General features: G+C 37.3%; 3 protein-coding genes across 6 annotated transcripts in view; all 3 read left to right on the top strand.

The window, feature by feature from the left end:
* The window catches only part of LOC125785583 (zinc finger protein 345-like), a 28,319-nt gene that overhangs the window by 3,709 nt on the left and 10,608 nt on the right, over window positions 1-14,002 (top strand). The window lies entirely within an intron of this gene.
* The window catches only part of LOC125785578 (zinc finger protein 239-like), a 33,408-nt gene extending 19,406 nt beyond the window's left edge, over window positions 1-14,002 (top strand). The window contains exon 2 of the mRNA XM_049469388.1: window positions 12,230-14,002. The gene's annotated coding sequence lies outside the window, so the exon portion shown is untranslated. The remainder of the gene's footprint in view (window positions 1-12,229) is intronic.
* Window positions 1-14,002, top strand: part of LOC125785459 (zinc finger protein 239-like) — a 27,447-nt gene extending 13,445 nt beyond the window's left edge. Inside the window, exons 1-3 of one of the 4 annotated variants that reach the window (XM_049469177.1) lie at window positions 4,899-5,223; window positions 7,807-7,948; window positions 8,139-8,264. In XM_049469177.1, coding sequence (XP_049325134.1) covers window positions 4,972-5,223; window positions 7,807-7,948; window positions 8,139-8,176 — 432 coding nt within the window. In that variant the 5' untranslated portion in view covers window positions 4,899-4,971 and the 3' untranslated portion in view covers window positions 8,177-8,264. Of the gene's footprint in view, window positions 1-4,898; window positions 5,224-7,806; window positions 7,949-8,138 lie in introns of those variants that run through there. The other 3 variants (XM_049469174.1, XM_049469175.1, XM_049469176.1) reach the window with 3 other exon arrangements.

Raw genomic sequence — 14,002 nt, 5'->3', positions numbered from 1 at the left:
AAGTGGCTTGTCCTGGGGAATACGGCACCTGTTCAGCACAGTGTAGTGAAATTATGTTCCTCCGGAACCATGGTGCAACATGGAACAACAAGCAATAGACAACATAAAGTGCAGGAGCAACGACAGTGCAACATGAAACTATAACACTAAATAACAATAAATACAAAAGACGAGACTATTTAAAGACAGGACAGTGCAGTGCCGATACGGTATAATAGAGTGTATAGTGAGGATAAGGTGCAGAGATGTGTAACATACTGTAACATATAGGACATAATCACAGCAGTTCTGAGGTAGAGAGTTTATAGTTATTGAGAGTGGCAGCAAATATTGCTGATAGAAATAAAGACATGTCAGCCTCTGTGTGCTAAATGGGTGAAGTTCAGTCTTTGTGTGTGTAAAGGGGGGGGGGGGGGGTTGTACAGTTTAGTTTTGTGTGTTGGGTGCGTGGTGGGTGGGGTGGGGTTCAGCTCTGTCTCTGTGCGTTGAGTCTGACTGCCTGGTGGATGAAGCTGTTGCAGAGTCTAGTAGTGGAGGCTCGGATGCTCCTGTATCTTCTGCCAGATGGCATCAGAGCGAAGAGTCTGTGTGAGGGATCGGTGGGGTCGTCCACAGTGCAGGTGGCTTCAAAACCCAGTTACAGAGGGAGGAGTTCAGGCCCAGCAAGTACAGTTTTTCGATCAGGTGCTGAGGGATGATGGTGTTGAATGCTGAACTGAAGTCAATGAACAGCATTCGAACATAGCAGTCTTTGTTGTCCAGGTGGGTGAGAGCCAGGTGGAGCGCAGTGGTGATAGCATCATCTGTTGATCTGTTTGGACGATACGCAAACTGCAGTGGGTCCAGTGAGGGGGGGAAGCTGGTTTTTGATGTGCCTCATGACCAGCTTCTCAAAGCACTTCATGATGATGGGAGTAAGTGCAATGGGACGGTAGTCATTAAGGCAGGACACTCGACTTTTTTTGGCACAGGGATGATGGTGGTCGTCTTGAAGCATGTAGGCACAACCGCAGTGCTCAGAGAAATGTTGAAAATGTCTGTGAGAACATCTGTGAGTTGGTCTGCACATCCTCTGAGCACTCTGCCATGTCTGGTCCTGGGGCTTTCCATGGGTTGACTATGAGTAGAGTTCTCTGCACATCAGCTGAGAACAGGCACAGTACCTGGTCATTTGGAGGTGTAGTCTTCCTTGCTGTTGTGTAGTTCTGTGCTTCGAACCTCGCATAGAAGGAGTTCAGTGCATCTGGAAGGGAGGCATCACTGCTACAAGCAGGTGGAGGTGACTTGTAGTTGGTGATGGTCTAGATTAGTTACAGTGTACAGCTTGTACAGATTTGTTCCCTGAAATTAACTCCACACTTGGCCATTTATGTCCTCCAATGGTGAAGGTTATATATTTAATATTCAAACGAATAAACTGACTAGTTTTTGCATATATTCTCTTGTTTGTAATTTGATTCCAAAGATGTTGGGACAGTGGCAACACAAAATAACAACTTGATGCAAAGTGGAAAAGGGTCCAGTGGTATGACAAGTCCATGTTTCATATTATTTTTGGGTAAAGGACTGTGTGGATTATTTTAAGAGCAAAGTTCTAAAGCAGCATCTCTGATTGTATGGGAGTGGGTTAGAGCCAATGACAATGACCTGCACGTCTGTGAAGCTCAATTTTTGCAGAATTTCAGAGCAACATATGCTGCCATCCAAGCAATGTCGCTAAAAGGACAGGTGGTGAAAGTGGTAAAAACGACCCTGTCCAAACTTCTTTGGACCATGTTGCGGCATCAAATTTACAATGAGTGAATAATGCTATATCTTTGTAGTGAATTTAGTTGAATATAGGTTTAAAAGGATTTGCAAATGTGTTCTGTTTTATTATTGTTTCATACAGTGTCCCCATTGGAATTGTGTTTGTAATGATATTTACATTATTTTGTACTCCTTTTATTTTAACTACTTTGTAAAAAAAATATATATACATATATATATATTTTTTGAGTTATTCAAATAAACTGAAAAAGCAATTTTTTGGTGTTCCTGACTTTTTTTTATGGTTAGTTTTGGCCCAGTAAAGAGCAACCTGTTTATCTCCACTGTATTTGGACATGAGAGTTAAAGAATTGAATATCAGTTAATAAGTTTGTTTAATTTTTAACAATAAACCACAGGAGAACACGCTCTATTATTGGTCAGCTCTATCTCAGTCAGAGCAATAAAGAAAATACAATAAGAAGGTTCTGTGTTGATATTTTGCAATGTTTTCCTTCAGGTGCTAAAAGCTTTTTCACATAGAAAAATATACATACAAATATACATGTCGCGTCGACTGGCGCCATCTATTGGAGCTGGCGTGCCTGCGTGGCCGCCATATTGGAGGAGGCAACCCTGGGCCCCGAGTGCATTAATTTACACTGAGGAAGGTGAATAATACACCTATAATAATCACAACTCTACCAATTTACACCCGATTTACACACGGTCTGGTTTGTTACAAACAGCAGAGATGTAGTAATGATACATGACGCTGTTACACATTACAAATACCTGCTTTCATGCTGAAATACTTTATATTATGCTTTTAAACAAAGACAGACATATGATATAGTTTTATTAATTATTCATTTTATTAATATTATTAATTGTCGTGGAAATCGACAAATGACAGTCAACGAGCCGGGATGCCAAAAAGAGAAGGTTTTTATTTTGAAGTTGCAAAAGGAATTTCAGCAAAGCAAATAAATGAGAATGAGAGTAGTCAGAAAGATCGGAAAGCCCCTAGTCACTCTTGACTGGCCTTTTTAAAGATGCCTCGTGCATACAGGAGGAAGGATGCTGAACAGATGTTCTCTTGAAAAAGAGGAACCGAAAACGCACGAATAAGCAAAAGTCAAGAATAATTCATAAATCAGAAAACTCCATTTGCTATGACCCGCTCGTTTCCAGGCAGACCTCTGCTTTTATAATCTTTGCCCTTAAGTCTGAATGAATGGCCTTATCAGAGAATATAAGTTCACATAACACTCAATGATAAAATACAAGAATATAGTGTAATACAAGAATTCATAATCAACTCTGTTACAGGGAGTAATAATACTGATTGAATGAATAATCAGTGTAATTGATTATGAATACATGAAGTAAATGTTGATTTTCCCTCACATAATAAATAGTATTAAATTTGTATTTATACATACACATATATACACACAAATCCACACACACAATATATATATATATATATATATATATATATATATATATATATATATATATATATATATATATATATATATATGCATTAATAAGAACTACTTAGCATTTGTTACCTGTCTTAACTATACATTTTACCATGAAGAAGTAATTATTAAATTCCTTCAGAGATTTTTTTTTTTTGCATTGTTGTGTAAGTCCAAATCTCATACATGCTTTTATATTTTTTCATAATAAATCCATAATATTTATGTTAAAATAGGTTCAGGGTTTTAAGAACAAAAATTAATTGGAGATTCAACAAGAAGCTGGCACCCATTGGGTGCAATGGACCATAAATGTATATGTATATAATATAATAACCAGTATATGTTACACTTTAAGATAAGATATGGTAACAATAAATGTGGATTAAACCCCCTCCACACACAAGAAATAAACAAATATTAATTTATGTATATATAATTTGTGTATTTATATGTATATATGTGTATATAAATATAAAATTAATGAAAAAACCTTATTAATATGCTATACCATATGTCTGCCTTTGTTAAAGAGCATAATATTAAGCATGAAAGCTCATGTCTGACAGCGTCCTGTATCATTACTACATCTCTTTGTAGTAATGACATTTGTTTGTAACAAACCAAACCGTGTGTAAATCGGGTGTAAATTGGTTGAGTTGTGATTATTATAGGTGTTTTAAACACCTTCCTCAGTGTAAATTATTGCGCTCGTGGCGCAGGGTTGCCACCTCCAATATGGCGGCCACGCAGGCACGCTAGGAGGCAGGGTATGCGGCATCTGCGGCTGTATTCGGAATGGCATACTACATACTACTCGCGTACTAAATCTGCCTAAAGCCAGTATGCAGTACGCAGTATGTGACCAAACTGAGGATCTGTAGTGCACTACAGGTACCCGGATGGTGTACTACTCCGCTCCGATTTCGCAGTGTGCATGGGGAGCTATCTTCGCGGTGTACTGCATCCCAACATGCATTGCGACTGGCTTCTCCAGCTCGCTTCAGAAAAAAACAAGATGGAGGCGAGTGCGAGAGATTTTTAAATTTTATAAATAAATATATTTTTAAATTAAGGGAATTATTTTGGAAAGTATTGGCTCACCGCTGTCGAGCCCCCTCCGCTGCCGTGGCGGGGACCCACCGCTGCCGCAGCCGAGCGCTTTCCGAGGCCGGGACCCAGGGCCGGATCGTTCTGTTGATTTAATAAATAATTCCCTTAGTTTAAATACATATTTTTCTTTTAAATAAGGGAATTATTTGAATACAAATTAATAAAATTGTTTGATTTGTGTTGAGATTGTGTAAATATGAATGAGAGTTTGTTTAAATGTTTTCTTCTTGTTGGTACTTACATAGATGAAAATAGTAATCTACTAAAATAAATAGGAAAACATATTTAAATATAACTGGAACATACTTGGGTTGTGGGGCTGCTGCTAATTGGTTGTTAGAATTGGGTTAGCTGCTAAACTCTAAAATAAAAGCAGCAATTGCTGTTCTGGACAGTATGCAGATCTCATTAGTTTTAATAATGAAAAGGTAGGACATTTTTCATGTTCTTTCTGTTTACAACTCACTCTAAGGAATTCGGAGCACTACAGAGCACTGATTGGTGTGTCAGGGACCGTGTAGGGTACTACAATCAAAAGTGTTACAGTACCGAATAATACATACTGGGCAGTGTGTAGTATGCAGTACATACTAGTGCAGTATGCAGTACGCAGTATAGTAGTATGCCATTCCGAATACAGCCTGTGTATGTGCTTTTTCACGCAAGGAGGAGGGGTCGAGTTCTGGGAGAGGTCATGGATAAACCTATTTCCGGTTTGGAGCACCGCTACGAAAATGGATGGGTTTTATTATTCCTCATGTTTTTCCGCACTTTAGGCAGGACGACGTTACCAGAACAGTCGAGGAACTATCGAGAGAAACTCCATAAGGGATACAAAAGTTCTTTTTCGAGCAGTTTATTTTTGATTATGAAGGTAAATGGCTCCAGTTCTGTGGTTTAGGTTAACCAAGCTCTTAGCTCAAAGCTCACTTAACCTTCTATCATTTAAACCTCCATCACACTGCTTGTTTATCTTATTGCTTATAAACGCATATAATTTAGTGTACTATATAGGTGCCTGCAATTATTGTGTCTTATAATTTTGTGTGCTCGGTGTCGGATGTATTAGATAAGAAGATCGTGTAAGTTCCAGGTGCTACCGGTGTTCTGTCGAGTTGTGCTACCTGCAGATATATGCTTCCTACCACCAGTGCGCCCGCACGAGCCTATTATTATAATTTAATCCTTTGTATATATATTTTTGTTTATGCATCTACAATTCACTGCCATTCATTGTCTGAGTGATAAAAACGTGTAAATAACAAAAATATCAATAATAAGCATTAAAAATACAAAATATATTCTAAAAATACAAAATATAATGACGTCTCATTACCTTAACTTTACTTTTTGAAACAGTGAGGTCGTTAGCTAGCTTATCCAAATATCCTTTTGGAAGCATTTTTCAAGAAGTGTGCTTTTACGTTTAAATATACACTAGGGTAGCACGATTGGACAGGGTAGCACAACCGGTCATAACACCTCCTTAAACAATAGCGAGGAACCACTCATTCGGATAGAGCGGGTCAGCTGTCTCGTGGTTACAGCACTGCAGTTCGCTAAACCATTTAAATTTCTCCAAATAGATTTACTACTTATTATTACAAGCTAATGCTCTGTTGAGTTTTATACAACAGTTAGTTCCGACCTCACAATCTGAAGTTTCATTTCTGTTACAGTTGTGGTGGAACTACTGTTTGGCGGAAGGCACAGTCCATATTTAAGCATATTCATTCTGAATTTCTTAAAGTTCTTTGATCTATTTTCTCAGCCGTGATGTTATTCGTGATAACACACTCCTTCTCGTCTTCTATTGCTTAAATAAAGCTACTCCGATAAATTAGAGACTATAACCAGTTGGGGTTATAGCCGCGATGTTGCTGTGCCGTCCCTTTTGTTCCGTCTCACTGATACCGGAAGTACAGCACAGCGTATTGTGCGCCGGCACAGCGGCTGTGTTATATACAGTAATACACTAGGAAACAGACGTGGGCGCTCCAGCACATCCTACAGAACAGTGATTTATATACCAGTAACCAACAGTACAGCTGTGTGAGCTCCAGTACACATGTAGCTCATATGGCCCCACACATCTGGGTTAATAATAATAATAATAATAATAATAATAATAATAATAATAATAATTGCGTCAGAGAGAGTCTCCTATAGGATGTACCGTGTTTTCTGCGTGCGTACGGAACAGTGACCCCCGTACCGTGATGGTTTGCAAAGGATACACATACCCTTTCACCCCTAATAAAAATGTGTGTGTGTATATATATATATATATAGTTGTGAATTTGCTTTAAGATAACAGTTTCAGACATAATCAACAGCTTCATTCATATAGCCAAAGCATATTTGTTAGAACTTATAATCTGATCACTCAAGCCTCTCATACAAGCAATAACTGACTCGCAAGTGAACTTATTTTAGGGGACTTTTGGCTGTCAAAAGCAGAACATATACTTCCTGAAGCTGGGGGGAAGATGACAGGTCAGACAAAGCTTCTGAGAAGCAGCAGCGCTGCCAGACTCCTGTTGACGCTGATGGCGACAATATTAGATCCCTCTAGTTTTGAAAACAACACTTTTAACGCATAATGTTATTTGGAAATAGCAGACATAAAGCGAGAACTGTCCACAGTCATGCCTGACAACCACCTAGCAACCAATGTACGTTATAACAGGGTATAAAGATGGAGTCAGATGAGAGCGAGGTTTGAGAACTTTTGGGCGACGGCACGGAGCGAGCTGCTGTCCTGTATGTGCCGGAGCACACACTGTGCTGTTCAGTGTCCCGGTGCACACTTCGCTGTGCTGTTCAGTGTCCCGGCGCAAAATTGCTATTTTAATTATGCATTTGCTGTCATATATTTTAATCTAGTACTGCTGTAACCATACATCGATCTGCATCGATACAAACTATGAACAATACAATGCATCGATTTGACGTAAAAACATTGGTGTTTTTCACGTGTGTTTTAAAGATTACTTGCATTGTTCCACTCTGTGTTATTCTCAGCCTAAGCTGTAGGTGGCAGCACGCTGCTGTTTGCCGAGCACATGTTTGTGTTAAGAGTTGCACAATGCAGGAGCCCTCAGCAAGTCGAATCGTATCGTATCGTATCATGACATGATTTGAAGTGTCATACATTATTGTATTGTTGACTTAAATAATCGTATCGTATCGTAATGAATCTTGTGATTTAAACCCCTATAATCTAGTAACGCTTTCATTGGTTTGCCTCAGAAATGCTATTCTAAACATACATTTATCTCAGCAGTACTTTACTTACCATAGTATCACACAGTTTGTTGATGAGTGTACAGAAACAGTTGATAAAAATTGTTGAATTTACCTTGGCAGAGCTTTTCTAATTTTACCGGAACACCTGCTGTGTAAACTGATAGCAGATCCAAAAATTGATGCTAAAAGACTTTTTTTTTCTCTAAAGGACTGTTCATTCATCCACAGGCACTGCAGATGGTTTGTGTTTGGTCCTGAGGTTCTGAGAGGATTTTCAGGCATTCTATTACACAGGACGCTATTGGCCATTAAAGGACCTGTTCCAGAATCACTCCCACTGCTTCAGACAGGTAATTTCAGGTTCACTTACTACTCCCTATTAGAAACTTGGTCAAATGATCTGAGAAGTTCATATTTAATATACATCAGCAGTACGATCTTGAATGCCAGATTGGAATTAGTAATAAATACTGAGATTAGCATGTAGATTTCTATTCCTGTTTGCACTGATGTTTTTTGGTTTTTCTTTGCTTCTTCCAGAACTGAATGCTGTCCTGTTCCAGGTCTCCTGCTCCTAGTGTCGACTTTACAACCTGTTTAAAACGTATCTATGGAAATAGACTCAAACAGAACAGTTCACAAATAGGTTAAACTACTAGAAGAGGGGAAGAACATGGAATCTTCAAAAATCTCCAATGCTCAGCAAACATCAACTACTACCTCTCCCAAACAAATGCAGAAAAGTACAGACAGGAAAAAATCTTTCCACTGCTCAGACTGTGGGAATAGTTTTAGCCGTCAGAGAGATCTTCAACAACACAGGCGCATTCACACTGGAGAGAAACCGTATCACTGCTCAGACTGTGGGAAGAGTTTTAATCAACAGGGTACTCTCAAACTACACCAGCGCATTCACACTGGAGAGAAACCGTATCACTGCTCAGACTGTGGGAAGAGTTTTAATCAACAGAGTCTTCTTCGAATGCACCAGCGCATTCACACTGGAGAGAAACCGTATCACTGCTCAGACTGTGGGAAAAGTTTTAGTCAACAGATTTCTCTTAAAACACACCAGCGCATTCACACTGGAGAGAAACCGTATCACTGCTCAGACTGTGGGAAGAGTTTTAATCTACAGGGTAATCTTCAACAACACCAGCGCATTCACACTGGAGAGAAACCGTATCACTGCTCAGACTGTGGGAAGAGTTTTTATCTACAGAGTCATCTCCAAAAACACCAGCGCATTCACACTGGAGAGAAACTGTATCACTGCTCAGACTGTGGGAAGAGTTTTACTCAACAGAATAATCTCAAAACACACCAGCGCATTCACACAGGAGAGAAACCGTATCACTGCACAGACTGTGCGAAGAGTTTTACTCAACAGGGTCATCTCCTACTACATCAGCGCATTCACACTGGAGAGAAACCGTATCATTGCTCAGACTGTGGGAAGAGTTTTAGCTGTCAGATTTCTTTCAGACGACACCAGCGCATTCACACTGGAGAGAAACCGTATCATTGCTCAGACTGTGGGAAGAGTTTTAGTTGTCAGTATTCTCTCAGTCGACACCAGCGCATTCACACAGGAGAAAAACTCTATTATTGCTTTGAATGTGAGAGGAGGTTCAGGTATTCACATGGTTTGAAGGAACACAAATGCTTTAAGATCAGTAATGGAACTGGTCTGTAAAACATTAATAGATGTTTTCAGGAGTAACAGACATTCCTAAAAAAGAGGTAGCTAACTGGGTTTAGACTAGAAAATTCAGTAAAGCTTTGTGTTTCTGAAACATGCATGAGTTGCCCTATATACTGAGTGTTGTGACTGATGCAAAATGGAAAAGTGTCCTGTGGTCTGAGTATGAGTACAGAGTTTCAGAGCAACATATGCTGCCATCCAAGCAAAGGTCAGGTGGTGAAAGTAGTAAAAACGACCCTGTCCCAACTTCTTTCGAACATGTAGCAGCATCAAATTTAAAATGAGTGAATATTTGTATTGAGCTCAGTTCAATATAGGTTTACAAGGATTTGCACAAGCATTCTGTATTTTGTGGTGAGTTATTAGTTATTTACTTGTTTAACTCCACTGTATTTGATCATTGGAGTTAAACAATTGAATATCAGTTAATGAGTTTGTAGACTTGGAGTGTTTCCTCTTGGTTTGGTTTGATTTGGGTTTTAGTTTTCACTCTGGGGGGGGAAAACTGTAGGCTACCATAATGTTTCACAACAAAACACAGGAGACCTCTCTTCCTTATTGGTCAGCTCTATCTCAGTCAGAGCATTAAAGTAGAGGAAGAAGGTTCTGTTTTCTGGGCAAATCCGTCTTTCTGTAGAGTTTAACACGCTGCCTTTACATTATTACTAAATCAAGAATTTAAAATTTATTGTCATTCCCTCCTGGAACAGAATGAATCATTTCCCATAATTTGTAATCTAATTTGTAAACTATTTTCTATGACTTAATGTAATGAGTAAATAAGAGTTAGAAAAAAAACGTATTAATTGAATAGAAATTGGATATGATTTACTTTTCTAAAAGTATTGAAATAAGCTGACCATGTTACTAAATATGCTTTTTAGTGTCCTGCACGTAAAACATTGGTAAAGACTAGGTATTTGTAATATAAATATTAAGAGAGAACATGTGATATGTAACTTCTGTGTTGATCCTTAGCTGTATCAGGATTTAATTGTATATTGTAGACATTTGTTGAAAACACATTACATTCATACATTGTAAAAAAAAAAAAAAAAGTATCATGTCTATAAACAAAACATTGTTATTTATCCTCAAACCTTTAGGTAAATAATTGAAATCCATTGGCCAACAGCTCAAAAGGGGACACTAGGAAAATGTATCCCACAAAAACCTAGTTGAAGGACATACAATAACGTTTCCGTTTTTAGGATCCATACACACAAGCGCTTACATCTTATCAAAATAATTCAAGTTAATTAAAAAAATGAAATGATTTAAAAATGAAGAGGGGTGAATTAAGCTAAAACACATTAAAAATAGTGTTTTCAAAATTAGAATTCTGTAAAAAAAAAAATAGACAACAAAAGTAACATAACTAGCAGAGCAGCCTTTTGTGCCTGGCTTTGCTGGATGAAAGGTAGTGCTTGGCGGAATGACCAAGAATATATTTCACAGTATTTAAAAAAATTTGGACAGTTCCCCGGTATATGACTCTATTATTTATTTATTTATTAAGCATGATGACTTTTATATAGGTTCGTGGCATATAAATATTTTAAATCGTTCCATAAACACTATAAACAGACCTAAATACTAAATGTATTCAAAAGAGATTTCTCAAAAGCTATATAGCTTAAGTTAGACAAGTTTAATGTCAAATTACAATATGTTAATATTGAAGCCATCAGAGGCATTACAATATGAAAATCAGCCACAATTCCCTTTTTGCTCCAGTACACAAATAAATTCAGTTTAGCATGCATTAATACTATCCTTCAAGCTACGATATTAATATATTTTAACAGTGCCATAGTTACTGCTGTTTAAGCTTTTTTGCATGTTGTACCATAAGATTTAGAAAATTTGGTGCTGAATTCTGCAATAAATGATTCTGGACCAATTCTGGACTTGTCTGGGGGATGAGAAGAACTTTTCTCTAAACTGTGGATCGATGAGCGCTGACCAACAGTCACTCCAACAGTCAGTCTGTTAGATTGTTATGCGGACTGGCTTGCATTTTTTTTTCTTAACCTGTAAATGAGGATTTACAGGTGCATCTAAAAAAATATATCTTTAAACAGTTACTTTATTTCAGTAAATTAGTTCAAAATATTTACCAAATATATTATATAGATGATTACACACAGAGTGGTCTATTTTACTTTTATTGTTGTTGATTATGGCTTGCAGCCAATGAAAACCCAAAAATCAGTGTCTCAGAAAGTAAAGAGAAAGAGAAAGTGAGAAAGAAAATATTATATAAGACCGTACTTTGGCAGCATGGGCAGTTCCAAGTGTGCCAAGTCCTGCTGGAAAATGAAATCTGCATCTTCATAAAAGTTGTCAGCAGAGGGAAGCATGAAGTGCTTGTAAGATTTTGTGGAAAAAACACTGCAATGACTTTGGACTTGATAATAAAACACAGTGGATCAACACCAGCAGAAGACATGTCTCTCCAAACTATACATTTTTACAATTAATTTATAAATTGAGGGAGCAGAGTCTGGAGGAAGAGTGGAGAGATACACAGTCTAAGCTGCTCGAGGTCTAGTGTGAAGTTTCCACACTAATTTAAATGAATGTCGTTAACAAGCATATATGACAGGTTATGACCCCTGCGTGTGTGTGTTTCCTGTGTGTATTACCTGTGTGTATATATCCTGTTTGTGTGTGTTCCCTGTGTAGAAAGTGTTGGGCACGTTACTTTGAAAAAGTAATTAGTTATAGTTACTAGTAATTTCTCCAAAAGAGTTACTGAGTTACTCCACTATAACTAAAACAGATACCACCAATAATAATGATTTAAGGTAGTTTTGTTTTCTTTTTAGTGAAATGGGCAGGAGAAGATTTTTAAGAGAGAAGCCTCAGCTCCTCAGGTAACCTAGGTATGAACTTTATCTCTCAGATTATCCCAGAAACACAGGTAGATGTGTGTTTGTTAGTCTGAGTGTAACTAAATGATAAATTCTGTAAATTTCCCGCTCCTCACCTTTAAACTGCAGTTTAACCCGTGAAGCAGCTCCTCAGCCCAGTTCCAGAACTTTCCCTCAGAGAGAGAAAACTCTTCAGCTTTGCTGCTGAAACTGTTTAAACTAGCTAATATCCGCCACAGTAGTGAAATACAGCTCCACATTCTGCTGAGATCTCAGTAAATCAGTTAGTAAACACTGTTAATGAACATAAAACACAAGCAGGACATGAGAATACGGAGTTTTATTCAGTTAGCTAAAAAGCTTACTCTCTAAATTTCACCCAGCAACAGCCGCGTCGCTCGCGCGGTAAGACCAGCCAATCAGAGCTAGGGTCAGGCACATCGCGTGATTTCATTGGTCCGAAAGCCTGTCACTCAGAGTTCTCCCCCGCAGATTTGCTGTTTTTTTTTCTTTGTTTATTTTTTTTACGTGTTTTACTATTAAAACACAATTAAAAAGTTATTATTAGTGTAAAAGTGTTGTGTTAATAATAATAATAATAATAATAATCATTCACATTTAAATAATTAAACATACACAATACTAAATAATTAGAAATTAGGATGTATGAATCGTTTCAATATTATTATTATCACCATCATTATTATTATTATTATTATTAGTGTTTTTATTCGTTTTATTAATAAAATATCATACTAGTTATAATTTAGTACTAGCAATAATAATAACAATAAATCAATAAACATTTAAATAATTAAACTTACACAATAGTAAATATTAAAAATGGAATTCAATGAACACAGATAGGCAAAACTGATTAAATATAATGCTACATAATTTAATAGAATTTTATTTATATAACGCTTTTTACAACAAACGTTGTCACAAAAGCAGCTTTACAGAGAAAAACAGGTCCATGCCTTTTATGAGCAGCACCACAGAGAGGGCAATTATTTTGGCAACACAGTGGCAAACAAAAACCTTCACATGCAAAACTTTAAATGCAGTTTTAACTATGCTACATATTTGTGCATCAAACAAGAAAACTGGGTCGAAAATAACCCCTAGTTTTCTCACAGATTTTCCAGGTATAATTAAGTGATCTTCTATGTCTACAGTATTATCATGTTTTTGTCAATATTAGGACCTAATAAAAGGACCTTTGTTTTATCAGAATTAAGTAAGAGAAAGTTGTGTGTCATCCAAATTGTTAATCTCTTCAATACAGTCTGTTTTTTGATTTAGACAGAGATTCTCTTTGGGTTTAGCAGATATGAAAAGATGAGTGTAATCAGCATAACAGTGAAAGTTAATACCATGCTGTGGTGACATATTTAAAATTGCCAGCCCTGGTTATTAAGAAAAGCATATTATTCTAATATTTATCCTTTAATAATTCTGTGTATATGTAAGTGCGGTATTAAAGTGCTTCTGTACAACTTGTTTTAGCCACAGGAAGTCTAGCCGACAGACTGTTTCCTGTCATTGAGTGGCATTAAAGGAGTTCGGCAGCTGCTTCGTTTTTCTTGTGTATATGCATATTAACATAAAAGGAGATGTGATCAGTTCAAGGGGGGTAAACGTTTGATTTAACCAATGAAGTTGCCTATAGCCTTTTATGGAAAATGCATAACGGTGTAACCTTATGTAATCTCAACTCACTGCTTGTGAGCAAAGCTCTTCTGAGTTGGCTGGAAGAAGTTCTCATCTTTTTTTATGCTTTCACTTTATTTTTAAATATAATAAAGCTTTCTAAAAGACAA

This window comes from Astyanax mexicanus, chromosome 1 (assembly GCF_023375975.1).
Source record: "Astyanax mexicanus isolate ESR-SI-001 chromosome 1, AstMex3_surface, whole genome shotgun sequence".
Classification (NCBI taxonomy): Eukaryota; Metazoa; Chordata; class Actinopteri; order Characiformes; family Acestrorhamphidae; genus Astyanax; species Astyanax mexicanus.
This window is presented reverse-complemented; position numbering and strand designations above follow the sequence as displayed.